This window comes from Chelonia mydas, chromosome 7 (assembly GCF_015237465.2).
Source record: "Chelonia mydas isolate rCheMyd1 chromosome 7, rCheMyd1.pri.v2, whole genome shotgun sequence".
Taxonomy (NCBI): Eukaryota; Metazoa; Chordata; order Testudines; family Cheloniidae; genus Chelonia; species Chelonia mydas.
The window spans coordinates 58072279-58098350 of NC_057853.1; the positions used below are offsets into that span (position 1 = coordinate 58072279).

Below are 26072 nucleotides of genomic sequence, written 5' to 3' on the forward strand. Positions count from 1 at the left end.
GTTGACTTCAATGGGAGCAGGCGTGTAACCAAGAAGGTTCTGCCTCTCGTTTTTGCTACAGTAAGTGTGCCAAGGTCCTGATTGGTGCTGAGCAGCCACAGTTCTCAGTGACTTCAGCAGGGAGCTGGGCAGACTCAGCGCTGCTCAGAATACATCCCATTGTTTATATTTCTGAGACCAAAACTTAGCTTGCTGACTTCTTGACGTATTCCCCCTATTATTTCATACCCTGCTGCAATTCTCATAATGAACAACATGACAGCGCCCCTCTCATGATGGCTGCTCATGATGATGACAGCAAAGCAGGGGTCTTTACACTAAGAATGCAGCATACATTTGGCCAGGCCTGACGATGAAATGACTAATGAGCTATTTCTGAACTGGCATATTGGGACAATCATGTGTTACTCATGAGCTCATGTTTTAGATATTGTCTTTAATGATCGCTTTAATGAACATTTTCACCCACCATCTAGAGACCTAAAAACGCAATGCTTTAAGGTTTGAATCATTGGCAGTGGCCGGCCAATCACATAACATTTTCTGCCAAGTATCTCTGAAGCATTACTACTGGCAATGTAAAAATAGCTGATGAGTGAGTATGTCTGTTACTTGACACTGCATGGTTATTCTAATACGTATGTTTGCTTCTTCCCCAGCATGAACTCCATTTGGTTTCCCCTTGCCTGATATCTATTTAAGTACATTTTAGTAACTTTGAATTTCTTGCTCACTTCATTTCACCTGGCTAGGCAGGTCTGTGAGGGCTCAGAGCTTGGTCTCCTCTACTTTTTGTTGTTTTGTTTTCAGTTCTTATTCCCATTAAAGAGTCATATTAAAAAGGGTATCCTGGAGCATATAAATAATGGGAAGTGTTAGTAGTAAGCTAACTTTTCTATAGAGTGGGGTAAGGTTTTGGCTTAACCGAAGAAAGCACAATGCTGTACTATTTCTGATCAGGAAACTGGATCACAGAAGGTAAGGGGGAAAATTACATGGACTTTTTAAAATAGGGAAATGATGCTCTGTGTGTGTGTGTGTGTGTATGAGCACGTGTGCACTTGAATATCAACTGCGCAACTGATCAGACAAGAAACATTAAGCAGCATTTATATTTTTCCCTACAGTAATTAAAGGTGAAAAGACTCTTTGGTTACTCTTGTCCATCTCCTCCCACTCTGCAGAATGCAGGATTGTCCCTAGCCTCCAGATGGAAAGTTGTTGGGTTTTTGTTATTTTTCACGTCAGTAGTGTTTATGCAATAAAATGGAACGTTATATGGAAAAATAGCTCAATCCTTTAAAAAGGTTACTAAGTTGTTATGAATGTCTCTTTAAGTGTGTTGTTTAACTGTATATTGTGCTGTAAACAACTTTAAGCAGTACAAATAGATTTTGTTTTGCAGCTGGTTACTGCATACACAAAAGATAGTTCTAAAACTCTGGGGGGGTATGTGTAGGGTTTTGGGGGATTTTTTCCTTTTTTTGACAAATGGAAAAATTCTATGCAATGAGCATGCTACGAGTGCATTAAAAAACAAAATAGTTCAAATGTGTAGGCAATGCAAAGGGGCTGATATAAATGACTGGGACTATGACATGTATCCAATTTTAATCGCTGGAAAATTTCTTAAATGACATGAGCTTTTGGAGGGCAGTTGTTGCAGGAACATCTCAATCTGCCAACATAGGGAACCGTGTTTTATTATCCCAGCTGCAAAGCTCATCAGCGCAAAAAAAAAAAGTCTAAATAATTCAGATGGATCTTGAGAATCCAGACTGATTATGCTTAGTTAATTAATCTATAATTAGGCAGCCCTTTAAGAGAGCTGAGGAGGAAAGAGGATTCAAACCCTGGGCCTATGGGGCTGATGGAAGCTGAATTTGCCATTGAGATGTTTAATTTTATACTGGTATTGGTCAGAGGGACACTGCACTAGTTTACCACCATTGCCAAGACGCAGGCTGGAAAGAAAGAATGGGGGAAATAGAGAAGGGGTGTAAAGGAATGGAAAAGAAGTAATAATCATGGGGTTGAACGCTAAATCCCGTATACTTTTTTTCTTAGTCAATGGGATTTTTATCTGCACAAAGACCAAAACTCCTGAGTAAGGACCTGAAGGTTTAGCCTATAGAAAATATTGATAGGTAAAATTGATCCCATTGTATTTTGGACTACACACAATTAAATCTATCTATCCACCACGTTTGTCGCTGTGGTATCCAAAAGTTTTCAAATTATGTGCACGTTATGCCTCCCACTCCCAACTTGGTTAGCAAACTATTTGTAACAGGGGCTTATCTACTGAATTTGAAGGCCACAATAAAGAGTGGATAAGAAATAGCTATATCCCTGCAGTGTAAACCAGAAATTGATTACCCTAATCCTTCATTCCTACCTGTTGCTCTGAGCTGTTTGCCTTGTCTGCTCTCAGGAATTGATTGTCTGTGCTGGTGTTACCAGTGCTGAGCAAGGGTGCAGATCAAAAAGAAATCCGAGTCAGGACCAGAGAAATTCCACTTGCCTGAAATGCGGTTTTGTTTGTTCACTTTATTCAGGTTTATCGATATAGTGAGAGTTGCTTGATCAGGCAAATTCAGCCGCTGGGATTTTTTTAATCTATTTAGGATTTTGTTCTCTGCATATAATGCAATGGAGTGTAGCATGCAAGAAGACATATGAAGTTTTGTGTATCTTACATGTCCTCTATGTATGCCATTGTGAGAGGTGTTTGTGGAAGTTGTGTGTTGTGTTGCACCGTGAGGTGGTTTGTGTTTCAGGATCCGGGTGTGTGAAATATTTAGCAGACGCGTATGGCGTGTGTAACCGAGAGCATGTATCTTGGGGTGTGGGTGTGTGAGTTGTGCACTGGTGGTGGACAAACTTTGCCTAGAGGCAAGTGGTTGTAACTCCATTTATTTCAGTGAAGTTGTGCCAGCCGCATTTGGCCTGAGTTGGTTGTTTGCCGCGAGCTGGCTTGTGCAAGCTGTGTGATTTGGTGCACATTCATCAGGATTTGTGTCTAGATACAACATGATCAGATGGTGAGTGTTGTGCTGCTTGTCAGCTGCATGTGCACTGCTTGCGTGTCCATGTGTTTTGGGGGTGATTGCCACTGGCATAAAGTCCTGGCCCTGTATGAAGTGGGTGGCTCAGATCTTTGCTCCCTTCCAGAATCCATTTGAATCCATTTGTGAGATCATCAGAGGGTGCCCTCTCCCTTTAGACTTAGGATAATGGCTTCCCCTTCTCTCAGAATTCCCTTGCTGTCCTCCCACATGGTCATGGATGGACATGGAGAGTGTTTCTTTAACTGAGTTCCCTATTGCCTGTCTCCTGGGCTTGTTAATAGTGATGTATGCAGAGGCACTAATTGGGAATGATTAATCTAAATTTTCCAATGATGGAATCCAAGTAATCTAGTCACAAATAGAAGAGGCCCGGTGGCGGTGCAGACTCATTTCCAAGTCTCTCACCTAGCTACATCCCAGCAGCGCTTCCTTTACATCACAGCCCCCCCTTTTCCTTGCATTCTGTGTGCTCTCAAGTGTTACTTCTGGAGCTATTTGGAACAATATGCTAGAGATTTGGATCAGAACAATGCTTGGAAACTTCATATCTCATGTCCTGCACTTAGATGCGGGGGGAGGGGGTGGAAGCCCTTTAATTTGTTAGCAAAGTCTCTAAAGAAGCTTAACAAGATTAACTCTGGCCATGCATCAAATTAATGTGTGAAGTCAGCAAACGGCAGAATCTGCCAGTTCACAGCTACTGTAGATCCTGCCTCTCCAGCTCTGCCTCTGTCATCAGCTTTCGTTGGATCACACATGTGTTGCCATACCTTACAGTCAGTTCTGCTTGGGTATCAGCTTTATTTTAGATTACATCCAAATTAGCTCATTTTGATGTCCCCCTTTGCCCTGGCCATGGTATATTTCAGCTGTGTGCGCCATGCCCTTGTTTGTTTTTTTCACTGTACAAGACATTGTGTTCCAATGCACAGACCTAGGAAGAAATGCCACACAACGTGATGTAGCATCCACACAAAGTAGTGTAGGTATACGTACTGCGTCATGCCAAGGGAAAACATAGATCCTGCACCTATGGAAAATAATGGGAGTTTTGCTATTGATTTTTGTTGAGGCAGGCTTGGGATTTTAGTGGAGAATGGACCAGCCCCTGTAATCGTTATCCAGGCAAATCTGTCAGTCTTTTTGCCTGAGCTATATCGGAATGACTTAGAATTTGATATATGGTATGTTTCCACAAAAGGGTTGGATTGAGAAGTAATTTTGTTTACCTACGTGGTCTAAGTTCTTGAGCATGCCTTTGAATTGCATGTAGAGATGTACACATAGGTACACCTGGGCCCAAAAGGCTCCTGATTGGAGGGCGACCCTCTGCTCAGCAGGACCATGGAGTCTGTTGCTGCCTGTTTGCACTGAGCGGTGCTGTTTGTGACATACAGCATCCAGCAGTAGCCAAGCACACCTCTGGGAAACAAGCTGGTTTAAGGCCTTTGCCATCCTCTCAGCCAGGCAGGTGGGAGAGCCAGGAGTGAGGAGATCTGCTAGCCAGCTCCCCACTCCTGCTGTGTATAGGAAATAGGGAAGGAGGATAAAATGAGAGAATAAGTATCTTACAATAATGCCTTGCTGGGTGGGTTCCAAAATTCCACATTTGACCCTGGATTAAACACCTGCTGTGGCAATGGATGCACAGAGAGGGATGGGCCTTACTGAGGTGATGGTGAGTTATGCAGCATACAGGATGGGTGACAACAAACTCATCTATGAGCAGGACTAGATTCTGGTCAGAACTGGATACTTCTCATTTTTCTTTGTTTTTATAATAAATTTCTAAAATCAAAAGCAACCGACTGTCAAGGTCTCCGAGCATTGCCTTAAAAGAGAGCACAGGAACTAGGACATAGGCACAGCAGCGCTGAGAACAAATCATCAAATCAAGTTCCCAAAGAGGAACAGTAAATCCTAGGAGCCCATCAACTATCTCCCAGAAAGAAGCCCACACCAAACGCAGCCAAAGAGGAAACAGGAAGAACATCCATGTCACTCAGAAGAAGGCCGCTGGTGGGTTGCTCATTAATAGGAAGAGAATCCAAGAGCACAGATCCCTCAAGAAAGAGACAATAAAAGAGAGAGAGAGAAAGAGAAAAGGCCCTGTGTCCTGTCCTCTCAAGGTTATTTCATGGATGAGCACCTGTTCCACACACATCTCCGGTGCTATGTAGGCAGATGGGGGCCTGTGGTGTTTAGATGTTGCTTGTAATTATTAGACTTGGGAGCGCTGGCTGTTGGGAGTCTGAAAGGACAGGGAACAGGAAGGAGGGGGGAAGAGTTGAGAGGCTGGGAGAGAGAACAGAGGTGCAGCAGCAGTTTGGTAAAGAGGTTTCCACTTTGCAAATAAAATCCTGTTGAAGCTTGTTAGTACCTTGCCTGGTTGATACAACAGGGCCCTGTCCTCCACTAGACTGGTTCTGTACTCATTTCATATGATTATAGTAGAGGCAGGGGCAAATTCTGAGGAGGAGGATATAATCATAGGGAAGATATTACTATGTCAAATTGATTGCTTTGTAATTTTGGCTCACACACGCTGGCACGTATATGAAGCTTTCGTTCCTTCCCCACCCTCCCCCTCACTCGGTTGGCAAAACACTTGTGACAGGACCTAATCTGCTGAGCTTTGAAGGCTACAGCAGGGAGTCAGAATGAAATAGCTGTATTCCTGCAGCATGCGCAAGAAACCTTGGAAATTGAATCTCCCAGCCCTGTATCCCTATCGGGTCTGAGCTGTTTGCCCTGCCAGCTCTCAGCTCAGCTCTCGGTCTTATTTCAGTTGTTGGGCTAGTGTGCGGGTGTGGAGTGGTGTCGGTGGCCTGTGATAGACAGGAGGTCAGACTGGATGATATGATTGTCCCGTCTGGCCTTAAGTTCTATGTCTGTGCTGGTGTTAACTAGCACTGAGCCCGGGGTGCATGGAAATGCAGAATCGCCAGAGAACAAGAAATAGTGAGTCGGATCCAGACTAACAGTAAAAGGCCTAAAGTTTAGTTGCTCTTTTTCTGACACTGGTTATTACTAATGACGCAAATGCCAAGGCCTCTACTCAGGCTCAAATTCTGCTCCCATGTACCTTGCTGTAACTCTGCCATAACTCCAGTGGAGTTGATGAAATTACACAGGTGTGAATCTGGAATAAAGGAAGAATTCGGCCCTCAGTTTCTTGCAGAACTTACCCAGGCAATCTCCTGGGTGTTTGAGTAATAACTGAGTAAAGACCTCAGTCTCTGTCCCATGAGTGCATAAAGAGGGGCTGGATGTGGAGAAACTGGTTTTTATCTGCTTATGGCCTAATTCTCCACGGACTTATACCCCCCTGAGCCCAATGAAGTTCCATGGGATGCAGGTCAAGCTAGACTCTGGCTTGGTGTGTAGGACGTAGCCTGGAAGTGCTGCGCCTGGTGCCTGTTTAAGAAGGATGTTCGATGGTTTATGATTGTGCTGCTGAGAAATTTTCTGATGAATCACTTGCACCTGTCTGACAAGCCAGACTTCCTATTTGCAGCTAGGGTATGTTTTCCCATGATGCATTTTGAATGAAACCTCTGAATTTGCATTCAGTGATGGAAGATCAGGGACAGGTCCTCAATAAATAAAAGTGTTATACTGTTTTTGATAAAAACTGAAACACAAACTTCAAACCTTGATGTCCATTTTGTGCATGAAGGAGTTTGGGTTAATAAACCCTGCGATGTTCTGGATTTCAGAGGATCTTTAGAAAGTTCTGTATGGTTCACAAATCATCATAGACTCGTCCAAAATGTTTGCTTGGAAATATTAGACACAGCCCTGCAATAGGAGTTAAATGTACTTAGAAATTTATTGGCTGCACTCAACACCTTAGAGGATTCAGAAATATGATTTTTCCCCTCCCCAAGAAAAATAAGTGCAACAAAGTCCCTACTTCAACAATCAAAAAGAGCAAAGCAGGGATAGAGGGGGAGCCAGCAAAAACCAAGTGATTCCAGCATGTCTGGTCAATGGTGCCAATTCAGATATTGCTGAGTGAGGGGAGCAAATTCTGGTCCCAACCCATACCAGCACAGACCCTGTTCTAGTCCCTTCTTGCCCTCCACAGGGACCCTGGGTCTTTCTCGACCAGGGAGTCTCCTCTCTCTCTCTCACCACACAGTCATGAGCCGAGGTGGCTAGGCGTCAAGTTCTCAGAAGATGGCCCCGTACTCCGACATACAGGAACAGACTCCCCAGGCCCCAGGTCACAACACCATTGGTCAATTTGGCCTGGACAGAGGGGTGGCTGGGCCAAATTTCAGTAGCGTTGTGACCACCGCAGCAGGAGCAACGCTCTGGCCTGCTCAGGCAGCAGCTGTACTGATGTAGTACAGGAACACTGCTTAACAGCGGTCGGGGCCCCTAACTCCGTGGCCTATGGAACTTTGAGCAAGAGCAAAAACCTCAAGGGGTGCCACATTCACCCTCCCCAGGGCCTTCCTTGACTGACACCACTGCATCTTGTTAGTTCCTCAGGTTGTGTTTGTGTGTGGGTGGGTCTGAACTTCCTTCTGGGGTGGACTGGAGTTCAGACACTTCATTGACCTAAGGCTGGACTTGAAAGAGGAGAGGGCGGAGGTGTAGTGACGGGGTTATGCAGTCCGGCTCAGGTGGATGTCAGTCTTATATTCCCCAACTGGGATGGATAAATCTACCAAGGTCAGATGCTTACTTCACATACTCTTGTGTAAGTGACAGGGGGAAGTGCCACAGGGTCCCCATCCTCTGGTTCTCACTTTCCAGAGTTCAGTAGCATTGCAGTCTCCCCATGACTGCAGCTGTCACTCTGCCTGTCTGGGTCTCTCCTTCCAGGGCCTTCTCTATCTCTGCTTCTGGGCCTCTATCTACCTTTGCTTCCAGGCCCTATTTCTTTCTTTCATCACCTTCCTCGCTGTGGGAACTTGTTTTCCACTCGTGTCTAGCTCCAGCACCTTCCGCTGCGGGTTTTGTGTCTTTTGACTCTGCTCTGGGATCTTTTGCTTTCCTCCACTCTTTCTCTGGGAAATGTCATCCTTTTCCTTTTACTGAAGAGGGGAAGACAGGAGATGAAAACCTGCCTCCTTGGCCCAAATTTTGTCACTAGAAAGGAGGTTTGAACCCACACATCTGACTCTGGAGAAGCTCTTCCACAGTCTCGGGGGTGGGGCATGAATCTGCTGTTTCAGAGAGGGACAGAACCGAGGGGAATCCTCAACTTACCCAGGGTGGTGGTGGATTCTCAATCATGGACAATTTGTAAGTCAAGGTTGGATTTTTTTTCTGCTCTAGGAATTATTGGGGGGCAGTTCTCTAGCCTGGGTTATACAGGAGGTCAGACTAGATGATCCCAGTGGCCTGTCCTGGCCTGGGAATCTGTGAATCCTGGTCTCTGTGGGATCATCCCCCCGCAGAGCCACAAGGATTTCTCTATACAAGATAAAACTGGCCTGTGGATTTCTGATCTGTGTTGTCAGCTCTGATCCTAGGGATCACATGGAACTTGGTGGCTCTCCATTAGCTGTGCCACTGCAGAGATCCACCATGGCATACCCCTCCTCCAGTTAGTTATTTAATGGCAAGAAACGCCTGCTCTTCAGTCTCCAATGCTTAAATATCATCCGCTTGTGTCAGTCCCACGGCAGTGCACACGGCCCCTGTCCTGTGGCTCTCTAGGACCCTGACACTCTGCTCTCTGCCTTCCTGTCCTGTACCTTGCCACGTTCCCCACACTGGTTTTGCCTCTTCATTCCTGGTCATTTTTGCACTTCATAGGATCTTACTTGCTTCAAAGGTGATGGGCAGGGCACAGGTTCTGGGGATGGCATAAACAGGAGGAGCAAGAAACCTTTCTCCGTAACATGCATTGTGTTGCAAGCAAATCTTTTCCTCCTTCCGAACGAAACAGGCCACTTGCTAGGATTTCCTTTGTTGAGGGACATTCAGGGGGTGCTAAATACACTGTGGCACCAACCTCTACCACTCGAGCTAAATAGCCTGGCTCGATAGCAGGGTGCTGTAATAGACCCACCTCCTCTATAGGTCAGGTGCCACGGGGGACATATAACACACACAATGAGAACTATGCTTATCTTTCACGTCACGCTCGAACTTCCTCCTAAGCAGTGTTGCCAGCTCTCATGAATTTATCTTAAATAATGGGATTTTGGCCACTGCTGGTGGCAGTCTTGTGATGATGTGGAAAGCTGCAGCATTCATGTGTATTTTGGGAAACCAAACCAGGGCACAGCACTTCCCGTCACAATGCCCTGTAGGCTACAGAGCATGCACTGATCTCCAGCCATGCCTTCTAGTGCTCACTTTTCTTCTGACCGCTGTCGATATTTCTGGGCCCGTATTATTAGCCAACATTTTATATTTTCAGGGGAACTTATAAAGCAGATTCACAGCTAAGATAACAGAGGACTTGCACAAGGTCACTTCAGGCAGAGCTGGGAATTGAAACCATGGTTTTAACAAAACAGATCTAACTCTCATCCACTTTGCAGCCTTTCAAAAGGAGCATGTCAGCCAGATTAGGTGTGTTTATATAACTCATGCTACTACAACCACTAGACCACATTCTGCTCCAAGAGCCAGGAATAGAAACCAAGAATCCCACTGCCGTGTTTTACTGATGTCTCACAAATACTTGTGTAACCCACTGGCAATGCATGTGTTGCATCTCCCTGTATGGGCCCATCCAGGCAGAGAATAACACAGTAGTCACTGCTATAGTTGGAGCAGATGAGGTCTGTAGTATGACTGGGAAGGTTTTGTATTTAGAAGTAGGTTTGGATATTGTGCTAACAGTTTGTTTTACTGTTGCATTTTTATTATTTGCATATAACAAACAGGAGAGGTCCCTTTCTGAATAGAGCGTGGCACATTTAGCATGCGCTTGACCCCTTAATCCATGCTAACTTTCAAGTGCAGAGAAGCCTGTGAGATTTTTGTTTGTCTTGGCAGAGAATGGCACGCCCTGCCGGTGTCGGCTCCAATGGATCTGGATGTAATAAACCTTTCTTTCCAGAAAGCAGCCTCAGTTCAAACAGTGTCAGCTTAGCGCTTGTGTAGAAATGAATACCCCCGGAGTTATTAATGAGCAATGAAAGCTTGCACCTGTAGATCACCTGTTTGGAGCCTGCCCAGCTCAGCAGGGATTAAAAGCCATTCCCATCTAATGGAGGTTTGGTGGCCCCTACATGAGACTAGTTTAGTAAATCCTACTTGCAGATCCCATATCACAAACTCCCCCCCATGCTTTGCAGTAAGATCTTAGGGTGTGTCTTCACTGCAGCTGGAAGCAAGCGTCCCCACCTGTGCAGACAGGCTCGTGGCAGTGGGGTTTGAGCTACTGCATTAACAAGAGCTGTGTGGATGTGACAGCAGTGGCAGAAACTCAGCTAGCCACTCAAGCTTGGATCCCAGGGGTAGGGAGGACTTGAGTTCGATGGTTAGCCTTAGCCTCTGCCAGTGCCCCAGTGTCCACGCAGCTATCTTCAGTGCACTAGGGCCAGACCCGCTACAACAAGTCTGTCTAGCCAGGCTGGGAGGCTCGCTCCCATTTGCAGTGTAGACATGCTCAGAAGGGCAGGAATCATTTCTTATTATGTGTGCGGCCAGTCCCTAGCGCAATAGTGCCCTGCTCTCAGTGGATTCTCAAGTGCTCCTGCATGGGGGAGCAAAGTCGCCATACTCACTATAAACCTGTGAGAACCGGCAATGCAAATTGTCACAGACAACTGGTAAGGAGAATTGTTAAAAATCTGAAGAGTGACCAAAAAGCATGATTTAATTATTTCTTTTTAAAGCTCATGATTTTGGTGGGGGTCTGACTCATGACTTTTAAATGTTGGGGCTTAGCAATACTGGACAGATTTAAAATCCATCGGCTTGACATGTTAGTCACAAGGTCACCTTGTGGCTATGTTCCCCCTTTACTATGTTATGATCACAGTTGCTTAGCCAGACCCCCTCACATAACACAAGAACAAGAGGTCACCCAATGGAATTAATGGGCAGCAGGTCTCACAGTCAACCTGTGGAACTTGTTGCCATGAGATATTGTGAAGGCCACAAGAATAACTGGGTTCAAAAGGCATTAGATAAGTTCATGGAGATAGGTGTATCAATGGCTATTAGCCAAGATGGTCAGGGATGCAACCCCATACTCCAGGTGTCCCTAACCCTCCAACTGCCAGAAGCTGGGACTGGGCAACAGGGGATGAATCACTCAAAATTGCCCTGTCCTGTTCATTCCCTCTGAAGCATCTGGCAGTGGCCATGGTCAGAAACAGGATATTAGGCTAGATGGACCATTGACCCAGTCTGGCTGTTCTCATGGTCTTATGAGTAACACACAGGAGTTGGCCGTGGAGGTAAACGTAGTTTGAGTCACACAGGGACAAATTCTGCTCTCAGTTACACTAATGTAAATCCAAAGTAACTTTCCTGATGTCAGTATAGTTACTCTAGATTTATACCAGTTTAACTGATAAGAGAAGTGGGCTTGAAGTCAAGAAAAGCCTCTGCTATGGTTCAGAGCAAGCTGTAAGATACCATTGTTAGAGCAGATCTTCAGCTGAAATGGAGCTACACCCATTTATACCAGTTGAGGATTTGACCCAGGGTTTTTCCAAATCATCTGCCACTGCAACATTCAACCATGTTATACTTGGATAGTTGGAAGGCACGCACACTACTTCTAACATCATTGTTGCCTCCCTGATCAATCTCTGCATTCACAATCCTTGTTCTGGTCTGGAGGGAATCACTGAAACATCTCTTGATTCTCCACGGTCTTGCACCTTGTGTAGTTATATATACCTCAGCAATGTTGGTGCAATATGCTAATTCCCTCCCAGCCTCAGATTGGAGAAATCCGATTGGTTCCCATTGACAACCACTTTGTGCTCACTTTGCATAACTGCAGATGACCCCACAGGGGGCGGGACAGGGTACAGGCCTGCTCACATATTGCACCTTATGGTCATCTCCACCCAGAAATTCTCTTTCTGCAGAGCCCATGGAATCCTGTCTATGTGGCACACACCCTTCCGCCATGCCTTGGCCTGTCGTTGCTGCGGATGTCAGAGCTAGGAATTACACCCCACCCCACCCCCCACAGTTATTATCTGATCCCAGGTTATTTCAAAACACTTCTGAGGCGGTTTTAAGTTACACCGTGGGCTGACCCAGTCCCCAGCAGGCCCAGGCTTCAGGGAGCACAAAAATGGCCTTTGATTCCCTACCCTCCGTTGCGGTGAGCAGAGCTCTGATTGAGCTGAGACTGTGGCCCGTTATGTCCAGGGGGGTCTCTTCATTCCAAGCATCCCAGCTCACCCACTGTTAGGCTGCGACTTCACACACCAGAGTAGAGGTGTCTGTGATTTTCTATGTACAGAAGCTTTGGGTTCTTGTCTCAACCCGACAGTGACTCACTTTAGCAAGTCACTGAAGCATCTTTGGCCCAGATCCTCAAAAGGTATTTAGATGCCCGACTCCCACTAAAATCAATGGGAGCTAGGTGCCTAAATAGCTTTCAGGAGTGGGGCCCATGTGCCTCAGTTTCCCAATCTGCAAAATGAAGATGATGATACGGTAATAAATGACTGACCACACAGGACTTCCTAGTGGTCACTGTGCTGAATAGCATGGCCATGTGGAACTGTCCCTGCTGTTGCCAGGACGAACTCTGATCCTCCTTCTCCAAAGAAACAGACCACTACTCCTTGAGCCAAAAGAGAACAGCCATTAGCTGTAAGCAATGGAAACCTATGACCCATGGGGGAGCAGTTCTCCTCCCACCAAACAGAGGGTTGCGGTGTGTGTGTATGCACAAGCAATGGCCAGTTCATTAGACATTGATCTGCTTCAGCAGGGTATGTGAGAATTAATTGCTATTTGCAAAGAGCTTAGGAATCCTCTGATGAGAGGCTCTGGGGAAGTAGTAAGCGCAAGCAAAGCACTCCATTAAATAAACCTCGCCCAGTATTCACCCTGTGGATGCACATTTTGGAATTCCTTGCAGACGAATATTATACAGCAAGTGCCACATGGAGAAATCATCACATAAAAATAAAAAGATACCCACCCGCCAGGGCAAGGCTGGGCTGATGACTCCAGGCTGCAATGTAACACGCAGGGTCCCTGCCAAAATGCCACAGTGATGCATCATGGTGCGACATTTCAACCAAACGCCGACCCAAAGGAGAAAAATAAAAACCTGTCTTCAGATATTGCAGCAACAGTGATGTCACAAGCCTTCAGTCAAGTTTACTGCTTACCTAGCCCCTGCCCAAAAGCTGACATTCAATCATTGCCAGAACAGGAATAGCCTGTGTAACCTTACCTCCTAATCACAACTGGCTAGGCATGGAAGAGCTCCACTGACAACCTGCAATAAGTCTGTTAGGAAAGAAACTCAGCCTTTTTCCCCAGAGTTAGCTCCCTTAAATATTCACATTTATACAAGTGCTTTAATTATTTTGGATCAGAGACGAGCCTACACTGAAAACTCTGTGCTTTAGAGTATTGTCAATCCACCTCCAAACTTTATCCCTTGCTGCAGCCTCTACAATAGGCCAAACACAAAGTCCCTTGAATGGAACAATTTGAATTCTGATCCACGCCTGAATTTTACAGCTATTTCAAATGTAATTCCAGGGCCTCACTGAGTGCAGCTGGCTGCCATGTATGTGCAAAAGGGTAAAGGAATGTGGCTTCACCAGGTTAGTCAGTGGGTTATAAACAGCTTCTTTGTCCAATATTTCAGCTGTTGTATCATGCTGGGTGACTTTAGGTTGCTGACATTCTGATCCTCTAACAGATTATGCTGTATTCTTAAAATGCTTATCCCTTTATTTCAGTTTTGCCACTTTAGAGGGCTTTCAGTTACACTGCAATGATGAAAGGTTCTTCGAGCCAGTGTGAACACTCGGTTGCTACCGCTGTTACTACTTCACGTCTGTACACAAAGCACCCCACATCTGACACTACCTGTGCGCACACTTAAAATATGTTTCACGGCAACAAAAAGGCAGCGTGGGCCCCAAAAACACCAGAGCAGGTATCTAGTCAACCCCAGCCATACAGGACTCAATCTAGAGGTCCTTATACATGCAACATTCCTGCTGAAGTCAGTGGGAGTTTTCCCTGAGTCAAGACTAAATTGATGCTCCCCTTAAAACCAAACCAAAGGAGGAAAACACGTTGCACCTCACCCAGCAGTGACTGTGGAGTGATGCATTGTGGGTTCACTTGCTGGTGAAGCTCATCATCACACTGATGGAGAGCCTTTCTAGAGTTTCTAGGGGTCAGCATTGGTAAATTCCCAAGAAGTGAGAATACTTTTGTTTTGAGGAGAGTGTGTATCCATGATCAGGGAGAGTCTATCAGGTGGAGCCCACATAAAGGTTTTCTGATCCTGTTTTAGCCTAGTTGCTAGGTTCTTCATCCCAGTGCCAGGCCTGTTAATGGTTAAATCCAGTTTCAGTGCTTTTTCTAACAGTAGTTAGCTGCTTTTCTTTCCAGGTAGGCGGCTTACTCTCTTAGGTCTTAAAATATCAAGACCTGCTCTTCTGTTGCTTGTGCATTGGCAGTGAATATTGTCTTTATTGCCAAAGACAACAGTGGCAAAAAGGCACAAGAGCCCAACCGGGCAGGTAGATATTGAATAGATATGGGCCTGAAATCAAAGCACCAGATCCGGACCTGGCTGAACTTGGGTGAAGTTTGGATCTGGATTCAGATCCAAACTTCACAGTTGGTCCCATCTTTATAATGGACTGAACCAAAATCCTGGATCTGAATGCTCTGGGAATGTGCAGATCTGGATTCGCTATCTGTGGCTTGATCCCATCTCTAATACGGAATCTGTACTGTTTCCTTTTTCTGATCTTTGCTTATCCTTTCTGGTGAATATGAATCCATGTTGGAAAATTCAGTCTGTTTGTATTTAACTAAAACATGCCTGAAATTCGCTGCATTCTCCACAGCAGAGAGGCAGCACTGGAAACAGCAGCGTGTTTCCCCCCATACACCACTCCTCTTTTACGTGGCTTGGCTCTACGCACGAAGGACCACCCTTTGGAGAGGGAAGAGCACTCAGTGACCACAGCTCATTCAGTCACTGCTCTCTGCTTCAGCTGCTACATAGGGTCTGTCTACACTGCAATTAGACACCTTTGGCTGGCCCATGCCAACTGACTTGGGCTTTCAGGGATGTTTAATTCCAGTGTAGACATTTGGGCTGCAGCTCAAGCTCTGGGACCCTCCAATCTCGCAGGATCCTACAGCCTGGGCTCCAGCCCGAGCCTGAACGTCTACTCCACAATTAATCAGGCCCTTAGCCTGAGCCCCGTGAGCCCGAGTCAACTGGCATGGGCCAGCCAAGGGTGTCTAATTGCAGTGTAGACATACCCTGAGTGTTAGAAGGGTGGAACTGGACTAAACCTTATCTATTCATAGACTACCAAAATGCCAAGCATGCAGTAGCAATTCCTGGCTTTCATCAACTTGGGCTGCCATCAGATGAGCAGCCTAAAGATGAAAGGCTCCCTACCCTACTACCCTGAAGTGTCGAACCTGGCTGCAGTAGCTTTCCTGGTGCCCTTTTTTTAAAAAAAAATAGGTTTGTAGTTCACTTTCATAGCTCTCAAAATTTCCCCCCTGCAGTTCCCTTTTTGTCAGCTGTCTGGGCGAATACCAGATTCTCCTGGCAAAAATACATGAAATACTGTTGTGTTTTAAAATGAACTAAATTTGGCTGTATGCAGTGTTGTTGTAGCTGTGTTGGTCCCAGGATGTTCGAGAGACAAGGTGGGTGAAGTAATTGGACCAACTTTTATTGGACCAACTTCTCTCAGTGAAATAAAGATCCAGTAAAAGATATTACCTCACCCACCTTGTCTCTCTAAATTTGGCCAGACAGACATAATTTACTTTAATTCTCCTGCGTTTAATACCTGGCTAATTTCCAAGGGTTTTTCTCATGTGTTGGAGGGTACAGGGCTGGGGAGAAGTAGTTTCTTGCTGCTGGGAGACTGAGGGGATTGATACAAGCTCCCTGCCTTCCTGCTGTATAAAACATCTCTCCCTTTTGATTAGGCTGCCAATATGACCTAGCTCCCCAACTGGTGCGCTGGGCCAAAAACCAGCAAGGGAAATCAGACTACACTGGGGTGTTAAGCTGAGGGCACAGAGGAACCAGTATGGAATAATTAAGCCTGTTGTCTTGGCTGCATTAAGGATTAAGGTCCAGATCCTCAAAAGGTACTTAGGCCTCTAACTTCCACTGCGAGCTGAAAAAGTGGAGCAAAGAGAAATTATTCATAGATACTAAGGTCAGAAGGGACCATTATGATCATCTAGTCTGACTTGCAGCATCAGAGTTCATTGCAAATTGTGCTGATTTTGTATAAAACTGTGCTAAGTTAAGAATTATAGAGCAGCAATGACAGCCTGCAATTGGCCACTCAAATGGTTATTCCAGTGTGAATGAATGAATGAATAGCTCCAATACATGAGCCAGTCACACCTAATTCAGCTCACACAAACAAATGAATTTGTTTTTGAATTGCAGAGTTCACTAGAGGTCAAAAATGCTGAAGGTCGAAAACATATTACGACACTACATCTGCCAAATCTACTTCATTGAACTATTTTTAACTCCTCACTAAACATGGGCAGCAATGAGGCCAAATGCAAGCATGAGAGGAAGTTCTAAATACACCCAAGCACGGATGACAAAATCACACAAAAGGTATGGGCCTGCAGTATCCACTCACATAACAGGTAAGAGCCCCAGCAAGAATGGGATGGCATGTCATTTGTGTTCTCTTTGTTTTGACTGAACATAATTTATGCTGGGTTAGGAAGGTTAAACCATGTCAGAAAAATCCTAGACAGAGGGAAATGTAGTATCAGTAAGTATTGGGCCTGAGTGTGGTCTTATTCTGGAGTAAATTGGGAGTAGCTCCACTGAAATCAATGGAGCTATATTGCTGTGGGGACAGAATCAAGTTCCACTATAGCCAGGAGAGTCTAGGAATAGGTTGGCTGAGTTTTTAATGAGAGCAGGAGGGTAAGAAGTGTTAAATCTGAAGAAAGAACTAAATCTGAATAATCCATCTGAGCAAGACTTTTCCCTGAAATATCCCTGATATGGGCCACCCCTGAGCCATGTTTGGGGAGTTTATTGAAATCTCAGCATCCAGCTGTCAAGCCATTTCTATGGGAGACCTCTTTAAAGGAGAGATGGGCCAAACAGGAACCCTGGATCAAAACATAGGGGGAGTTCAGATCTGGATCCAGACTTCATATCTCAGGTCTATGATGGGCATTTTATTCAACAGCCTGGCTCATGCTATTGAATATATATATACAGGTAGAATCAAAATTAGTTTAGGGCTGTACTGTGCCTATAAAGCTCAGCTCTGCATTGGAGACAGAGTGGAGCCACACCAGCCCGCCACCGGGTCCAGAATACTCCCCAGCAAGCCCTGGTCCATCTCAGCAGGCTGCTGTAGAGGGGGCCAAAAGCTGTTACAATGTGGCCTTTAACTTGCATAATACCAGTGGATTAACGGGAGGCCCAGACATCCTCCGACTGAACTATTAACAATTATTGCCTTTTGTTATTGTCCCTTCTGGAAATTGAGAACAACTGTTGCTTGTGCTCCTTTAGTGGGTCTAATGGAGTCCCCCTAGGCTGTCCTGCCTTCTGCTGGCTATGCTGATGTTAGCAGTCTCCTCAACTTCAAGATACTAGATCCACTGCGTTCTAACATACTTGGCAAAAATATTTTGTGGCAAGAGCATTTGCCTGGGATTTGTTAATACACAATGGACTAAATTTATCTCTGGTGTAACTCTGCTTACTCAAGTGGGTTTATGTTAGGGATAAATATGTCCTGAAAGACCACGTGTGATCTTGGTGAGGGCAGGGGCAAGTCTATTGATGTCTTTTAGCACAGGCCTGAGCTGGTACAAGAACCTGAATAGAATAGAGACAGGGTAGGTGAGGGAATATCTTTTATTGGTCTAACTTCTGTTCATGGAAGGTACAAGCTTTTGGGTTACACCGAGCTCTACTTCAGGGCTGGGGAAGGAAGCAGAGTCAACCCTGAAGAAAGGCTCTGGGTAGCTTGAAACCCTGAACCTTCATGTTTAAGCACCTAAATAAGTGGTCAGATATCAAGTAAACCCCTGAAATCAATGGGAACGGTTGGGTGCTCAATTCTTTTGAAAATCTAGCCATTTATTAGGATCCTAACTATGGGATCGCATTTTTTGAAATCTCAGCCTATAACATCTAGATTTTACTCAATCTTTGATTATTACAAGTCTCTATAGGGTGTGTTCACTGTCGGAAAAATTAAGTCTTACCATGTATTGTTTAATATTTGGTAACTAACAAGTAGTTAAAGTTAAGCATGTGCTTAAGTCCTATTTAAATCAATGGGTTTTAAGTGCTTTGCTGAATCAGGACTCCTGTCTTTCTTATTAATTCAATGGCACCTTCCAGTGATTGAACTATCCAGCGATACCTGTTTAAGGTGACCAACATAAAAATATTTTTAAACACTAATTATTTGATTCCTGATATTTTGAGTCAATTAAATATATGATCAAAATAATTGAAGATGCTCTATGTAGGACAGGATGATTGTATACTATATGCTCATTTTTATTTTCATGTCTGTTGGTTTTGCAGAGGAGAAACTCCCGTTTTGTGATTCCATAAGGTGAATTAATATAAAGCAATACATTCTGGAAGAAGAATTCTAGGAGAAAACATTGCAAACAGTTGGAAATATCCAATAGAATCTTCTACCTATTTGACATATGCAATTAATGCTTGGGATAATTTATTCATGACTCACAAAGACAATGCAGGGAAATAGGAAACACATGGATGGACTTAGTGACTCCTCTAGTTTAGGGAGCCTCCTGGATGATACAGACAGAGAGGTATGCAGCCTCACAGACCGAGCATTCAAGAGTTTGTGCGTGGCAGAGCTTGAAGCATGTGACAAGGAATTGGAGCTTGTCATTTCACCAGAAATCACCCACCAGTTATCTAGTAAAATTCACCAAGGGACACTAAACCATGCCATCAAGAAAAGTAATATCTGCAATAAGTTATCATTGAAAAACAACGAGCATACAACACGGGCTTCAACATTCCAGCAATTACCAAAACCTGTTCAAGAAGAGAAAAAAGTAGCTAAAAACAGCACTGTGGAAAGGAGAAAGCCAAATCTGCCAGCATCTGGGCCAAGGAAAAACAAACATGTCTCTAAAGTGTCCTGTTTGATTAATACATTTGATAAGGCTGAAAACCAATGTCCAGAAGGTTCCCTGGGAGCAGTCAAACAGCCAGTTAAAAATAGTTCTCAAAAATACAGATTAATTCAGGGAAATGACATGGCTTTCTGGGATGACACAGCGATTTTAAACATCCAAAGGGAACTTTCCCAGTTTTCTGGTGTGTGTCGAGATAATCACTGTCTCAGTGACAAACGTGAGGTCCAGAAAAGACATAATAAAACTGATGTGGGCTATTGTGGTCCAGATGGTTATCATCCTGCACTGATGAACACTTCAAACGTATTTAAGGCAAATCTCACCAGCTCTTCTAAAAAGACAGTCAAAAGCAGGCGTGGGAAAGTTAAAGAGCCAGCCAAAAAGGGCAATTTTCTTCACAGTGAGAACAGTGCTTTTGAATCATGGAATGCCCATCATAATAAACTGAGTGAAAAAGAGGAATTTGCAGATATTATACCAAAAAAGGAGGCTATTACACACTTTGAAGAAACACCATTGGTTACAGGATCCTACACATCTAAACATAAACCACCACCCAGAAAGGCCACAGGTGCTAGAATTCAGGAAAAGGATTTCCTAATGGATCTATTTCCCCGCACAACTGAATTCCAGAACCATGTCACACCAGCAACTGTACCTCAGGTCCTTGGCCCACTAATACCTGTACACCCTGTCCCTCCAGCAGCTGAGTTTCAGGTTCCTATTCCACCAGCACCTGTACCCCAGGTCTCTGGCCCATCAACATCTGAACCCCAGGTTTCTGTTCCACCAACATCTGTACCCCAGGTCTCAGGTCCATCCCTAGCACCCATGTCCCAGGTCCCTGCTCCCCCCACATCACCTGTATCCAAGGCCCCTCCTCCACCACCACCTGTGTCCCAAGTCACTTGCTCTCAGAAGAAGGCAACAAAACCTGAATTGGACTATATCTGTCCACCATGGAGGAAACAGAGGAATATAAAAGGGGTAGTGGCGAAAGCACAGGAGAGTTCAAATGAAAAGTTACAGCTCAGTGGAGAAGAATTCTCTTTTTATAAAAAGCCATCTGCTGTCGAACCTTTTGCTGACACAACTGCAGTAGGTAACCAGGTAAACTCCCCTGAATCCATTAGCCCCTCTTTCAACATCACAAAACTTTTAACACCCATCATACCATTAAAACAAGAGACAGAAAATCAACCGGTGCTGGTGACACCACCAATACCTGACACTGCAGCAGCAAAAGAACATGAGGGAAGTGGATTTAGTGATTGTCAATCTCGGGATAATTACAAGTCTAAAGCACCAAGTTTATTATTCAACCTGAAGGATGTCCGAAAACGTGTTAAAAGCACTTATAGTCCCTCTCCTCTCTTAAAAGAGAAAAATAAGACTAAGGAAAACATGAAACAAGAAAGTATAAAAATGAATGCGACAGTGTCCACTTTTCTAGAAGAAAGTAGCTTAGAGGTTGCAGAGAGAGATGAATTAAGCTATGGCCCTTTTGTACAAACTGACAGTATCCAGGAAAAGGACAATAAAACTGATTTAGAGGGACACTTCACTGATAATTACCTATCTTTAAGTTCACCCCAAGCAACAGTAAATACTTCATTTTACCAAAATCAGGACAATGTGCAACAGGATGATTCAAAAAACAAAGACCAATTGAAAGACACTGAGAACAGTGAAAATGTGTCTATCTCTGGACACCAGTCAAACGAACACGGTTTAAGGAAAAGTCGACATTATCCGTCACTGAAAGGCTGCAGTAGAGACAATGCAAATGCAAAAGCTGCACAGCAAATGCAAATGTATAGCTCCAGTGTACAAGGCCACAAAAGTGAGAGAGATGCTGAAAGCCAGGATGGAAATGATGACCCTAAAATACCCCCCAAACTTCTTTCACCAGCAGAAGATGGTGTTCATTGCAATGCAAATCAAACCAGTGTAAGAAGTAGCAATGAAAATAAAGGCAAAACCAGCAGTAGTTCTTCTGAATACTCTTTTGTGACCACAGTCGATCAGCCATTTCAGGAGGAGCCCTTTTCACTGATTCGGCTGTTTCAGAAAGCATGCCTTGAGGAAAGTCAAAGGAGTAGGAATAAAATGAATGTAGATGACAAGGAAAGTAGTAAAGGGAAAGGGAAAATGGTAGGGAAAGAGGAGTTGCAGTATTATGCTTTTAGTAACTGTGACACTAGCACAGAAGAGAGGTGTGAGGGAAAGGTGGCACAGGGTGAGAGTGAGAGCATGGCAGAAGAGAGATTGATGAGTGAGAAGAGGGAAGAGGTCAATAGTATGAATTCTGCAGCAGAAGGCAACAAGGATACTTCCACCTCCCAGTCAGAAGAGCCAGCGTTACCACTTTCTTCAAATTCATTCAAACCCAGTCTGTTTCTGATTAAAGACAACACATTCAAATCATCTCCTGTGATAAAGGCAGTCAAGCTACCTCTGCTTAGGTCCTTGTCCTCAGAAGACACAGTCAGTAGTAGTTACAGGGAAACAGAAAGCAGATTGGAAGCTACCGTAGAGAAGGACAAGCAGCTTTACAGGCAGGGCCAAGGTACACCTAGCATTCAAGAGATTTACCGGTCATTATCAAGAAACATAAAAGAACAGGACGCAAGAGATGCACTAATCAGAAATGAGGATGCCAGTGCACTGGGATCTACTCCAGCTAGCATAGGCTTTCAAGGGGCAGATAACACCAAACTAATATGGGAGCCCACCCTTTCAGAAGATGTAGGGAGTTTTTCATTAGGGATGTCGAGGGAAGATGATGAAGTGACTCATACTTTATTAAATAAAGTTGGGAAAAGTAATGAGGAAAGTGTTCACCGCAGCAAAGAGAAGCCCACGGTTGGAAAGACGAAGCACTACTTAGCACGGTCAAAATCAGCTTTAGGAGCTAGCTCAGGGCAAAACAAATTGGGCTCCCCTTCAGAAGAGAAGGCAAATTATTTTAAGAATTATCTTTTGTCTAATCGGAGAGGTGGGTCATGTGCAAAAAAAATCATCACTAGGGAGATAAGTTCTCCGGCAAGAAGCTTGGTATTAGAGAACCACGTGTATTGTCCTGTTACCAGTGATGTTTCAAGAGACATCAGACACTTGGAAGAAACACCTGCTGTGTTAGACGATCTTGCATGTACCATTGTAACAAGCCCAAGGTCAGACAGCATTATGTGCTCCGCTGTTACCAGTCCACTGTCAGAGAAAATTGCCAGTGTAACGAAGGCAGAGGATATTACAAATTCCACTTCGTTGAATTTGGTAACAAAGAACAACGCTGATATTTCTGCAGAGGAAATACTCGAGTCAACGCGGAGGAGCCTGCTCACTGAGGACACCAGTGATTCTAGACTGACAAACGAGAAATCGCAGAGTTGTATGGAGAAACCGCTGGGCAAGCCACCTGTGGTGCCACCGAAAAGCGAAAAGGCCCTGCGCCGAGCAAAAAAACTGGCCAACAAGAGAAAAAAGATAGAGGCACAGCAGAAGAACCTTCCAACGGAGCACCCGGATACTGTTGTGAGAAAGCTGTCCCATTCTGGACAGATTCCATTATCCCCAGTAACCCTGATCCATTCTCCACCATCTCCTGGGTCCCGTTCGCCTTTCCCTCCTTCAGAATCGAGCATGGTGAGACTCAGAGGTGCCCAGTCAGTAAGCCCCACACCCTCTTTACCTGCAACTCAGCGTAAACTCCTTCAAGATCCTGATTCAGGGCAGTACTTCATTGTCGATCTATCCGGTCAGGTTCATTTCAAGACCTTTTATGAGCCAGAAACTGGCAAATACATCCAAGTACCAATCCGTTCCTCAGAAAGGGGCTTACACCAAACCGCCTCTTTGGAAAATTTTAATTCTCCTTGTGTATTGTACCCTAGTGCACTACCTTTACCCGTGGCAACTATGAGATCAGTTTCCCAACTCTCTGAACCTCTTCCACTAATGCAGAAAGTACCAGGAGCACCAGCAGAAGCAGATGAAGACTGGCAGCAAGACTGCAGAGATGCTCAATCGCTAGAGAGTCAACCCTATATTGAACCTGTATCTGACTCTCACAGTCAACATGCTGAGGAAACTCAGTGTAATTGTACAAGAGACACGAGTCCAGCTGCAAACATGGACATCATTTCAATCAGCGATTTAGAGGATTTTGCTGTTGAAGGGATATCTTAAGAACTGAAATGATAAATTAATTGAAATATAAATCTATTCAGACACAGACTCACATTTGATATTTGTAAACACTTACAGTCTGAATCTTGTTGTGGCTTGGTTTGGGTGAGAAGGAAAATGAAGGCTTGCATCTCCAAAGGGGAGAGGTGTCACTGTGAAGAAATTTGCTGTTGGGGTCAACCCCCAGCTTATCAATAAGACAAAGGGGCAATGCTAGCAAAATACAAACCTGATGGTAGGAAACCACCCACTGCTACTGCTACTGCTGTTGCTTTGCCACTAGGGTCGCAAAGATGGCAAAATTGGAGGTGATCTTGTCCAGTGCTTGGAATGGTGCTATGTGACAGGTGACAGAGAGTAAAAGTGCTGAGTAGAACAGTCTCAGAACAGACGCCAACTCTAGTTAAGACTCGTCACTCTCTCTGTCTTGGACCCACGTTTACCAATAGACAATATCGGGCCGTGAACATCAGATATACCTGACAGAGTCACTTTTTTGCGTACACTGAAAAGCCAGAATTTAATGACTAGATTACTGTATATTGGATATACAATACAGCACCTGAATTGAAAGCAAATCAAAACACTGAAAAGTAAAAGGAGCAGCTCTACTCTTTCGAGATACCTGCGCATGCCCGCTAAAGTGCTGCTAGCATTTTAAGACTGATGAATATTTCCACATATTCCCCCCCAGTCTCAGAAGTTACTTATAACATAGTTCACTCCAGATTGAAACTTGGCCTGGAAATAGTCTACCAAGGAGCAAAATGGAAGGAGATGCACTTGCAATATGTTTTGTTAGAATGGGAAGACTTTGGATGACTGTATTTCAGATGCTTTTCTTTTTCTTACCAAGGTCTAGTGAAACACAAAACTAACTTTAAAAAAAGTGAGAAATATTTAGTTGTTCTTTATTTTGGACTGGTGCATTCTGTGATTTTAAAAAGTGACAAGGAACAGCCAAGTTAGTAATTTCTAGGAAGTGCAGTAAGAAAGCAACTTATTTTGATCGTCACTTTTTTTGAAAGATCTGTATCAAATTTATACCACTCTTTTTTAGCTCTTTTTTTCACCTTTATACTGGATGGTACCTTGTCAAAGATCTGCATAATCAGAAATGCATGGTGACAAGATGGCGCAAGTATAATATACAGTAATATGTCTGCTTATACATGTCTCTATTCTGTGCACTGGTTTCTTTTTTTATCCTTCCCCGTTCATTTTGTCCTCCCCAAAGGAAATGAAAAAGTGAAAGCTCTATGGAAGAATAACTTCAGGCCTGATTCTCCTCTTACACCAGAAAAACTCAGTTGTCTTCAGTAGAGTTTCTCTTGATTTACAATTGAGTAAGAGGAGAATCAGGCCTTTTGTCTATAGTTGAAGAAGAACAGACAAAAAGCAGAATTATAAACAATAAATCTGACAGAGGTTGTTCTTGGGCGTAGCTTAACCAGCCCCTGGAAATTCTGGATTTCTCATGAGAGAGCTTGTTCTCACAACATAGACCAAAGGGGTTTGATTAAACTTCACTTTTTGGATACTTCCCCAAACTGAGCGTTGGGTGAACCTCAGATGGTTTGAAATCATCGCTGGCACACACCTGTACATTCAGAACCTATACTAGCCAAACAAATGCTGCCATTCATCGCACCCATTCAATGATACAGTTCCCTTATAGTCAATGGTCTATGGGAATCATTCTGTTTATTTCAGTGGGCTTTGGATTGGACCCTAAATTATTTTTTCATGCATATTTTAATGGTTGTGCAGAAGTGTGCAAAACTGATGCAATTTTGTGACTTGGGGGCCAGTTTGCACCTCTCAGATTTAGGTTTTCAATTAAATTCAACAAGATGTCTAAATATAAACATATATTCTGTGAAAATTCAAATTTCTATGCAATCTTTGACTTGGCGTGGGCTCATTTTACCTCAGAAAAATGCATTCCAGTTTCCCCTGGAACAGGGGCTCATTTTTGAGCACAAGCATTTGCAAAACATGAGTGTTTCAGGAACAAATATCCCTTCTCAAATTGGTATGGTAAGGCACGAGTCCAGTGTTGAACTCTTTTCTCTTTTATTGCTAATATTTTGCAAAACTTCTAACATGGTACCATCCACATTAGAATCATAGGACTGAAAGGGACCTTAAGAGGTCATCTAGTCCAGTCCCCTGCCCTCAAGGCATTATACTTTCCTGTCTGCTATGCCAACCTTTATAAAACACAACAGCTTATTGAGCACAAAACAAGTATGAAGTATGTATACAAATATTTTTAGGCTTGGAATGATTAGATTTGTATTGGTAAATGTCGATTTCACTGAACATACACAAGCTATTGAAAACATATTTCCATCGATAATAATCAAAAATTATACATAGGCAAAGAAAGAAAAATGCTGCTTGAGAACTTATTAGAATTTGATTTAAGGATACTTATTTTGTATATTTTGACATGATAATTTGAGTTTTTGCAGTTATAAAGCTTTAGTTTTTTGA

At 44.0% G+C, this 26072-nt stretch overlaps 1 protein-coding gene across 1 annotated transcript; it reads left to right on the forward strand.

The window, feature by feature from the left end:
• Window positions 1–630: 630 nt before the first annotated feature.
• On the forward strand, window positions 631–26072 carry C7H10orf71 (chromosome 7 C10orf71 homolog). Its single transcript, XM_037905814.2, has 3 exons — window positions 631–978; window positions 16657–16868; window positions 18790–26072. The coding sequence occupies exon 3, from the start codon at window positions 18966–18968 to the stop codon at window positions 23571–23573; it is 4608 nt and encodes a 1535-aa protein (XP_037761742.1). The 5' UTR covers window positions 631–978; window positions 16657–16868; window positions 18790–18965; the 3' UTR covers window positions 23574–26072.

Bases quoted from the DNA above. Each gene is read 5' to 3' on its own strand.
- C7H10orf71 (XM_037905814.2), top strand. From the start codon at position 18,966: ATGCAGGGAAATAGGAAACACATGGATGGACTTAGTGACTCCTCTAGT.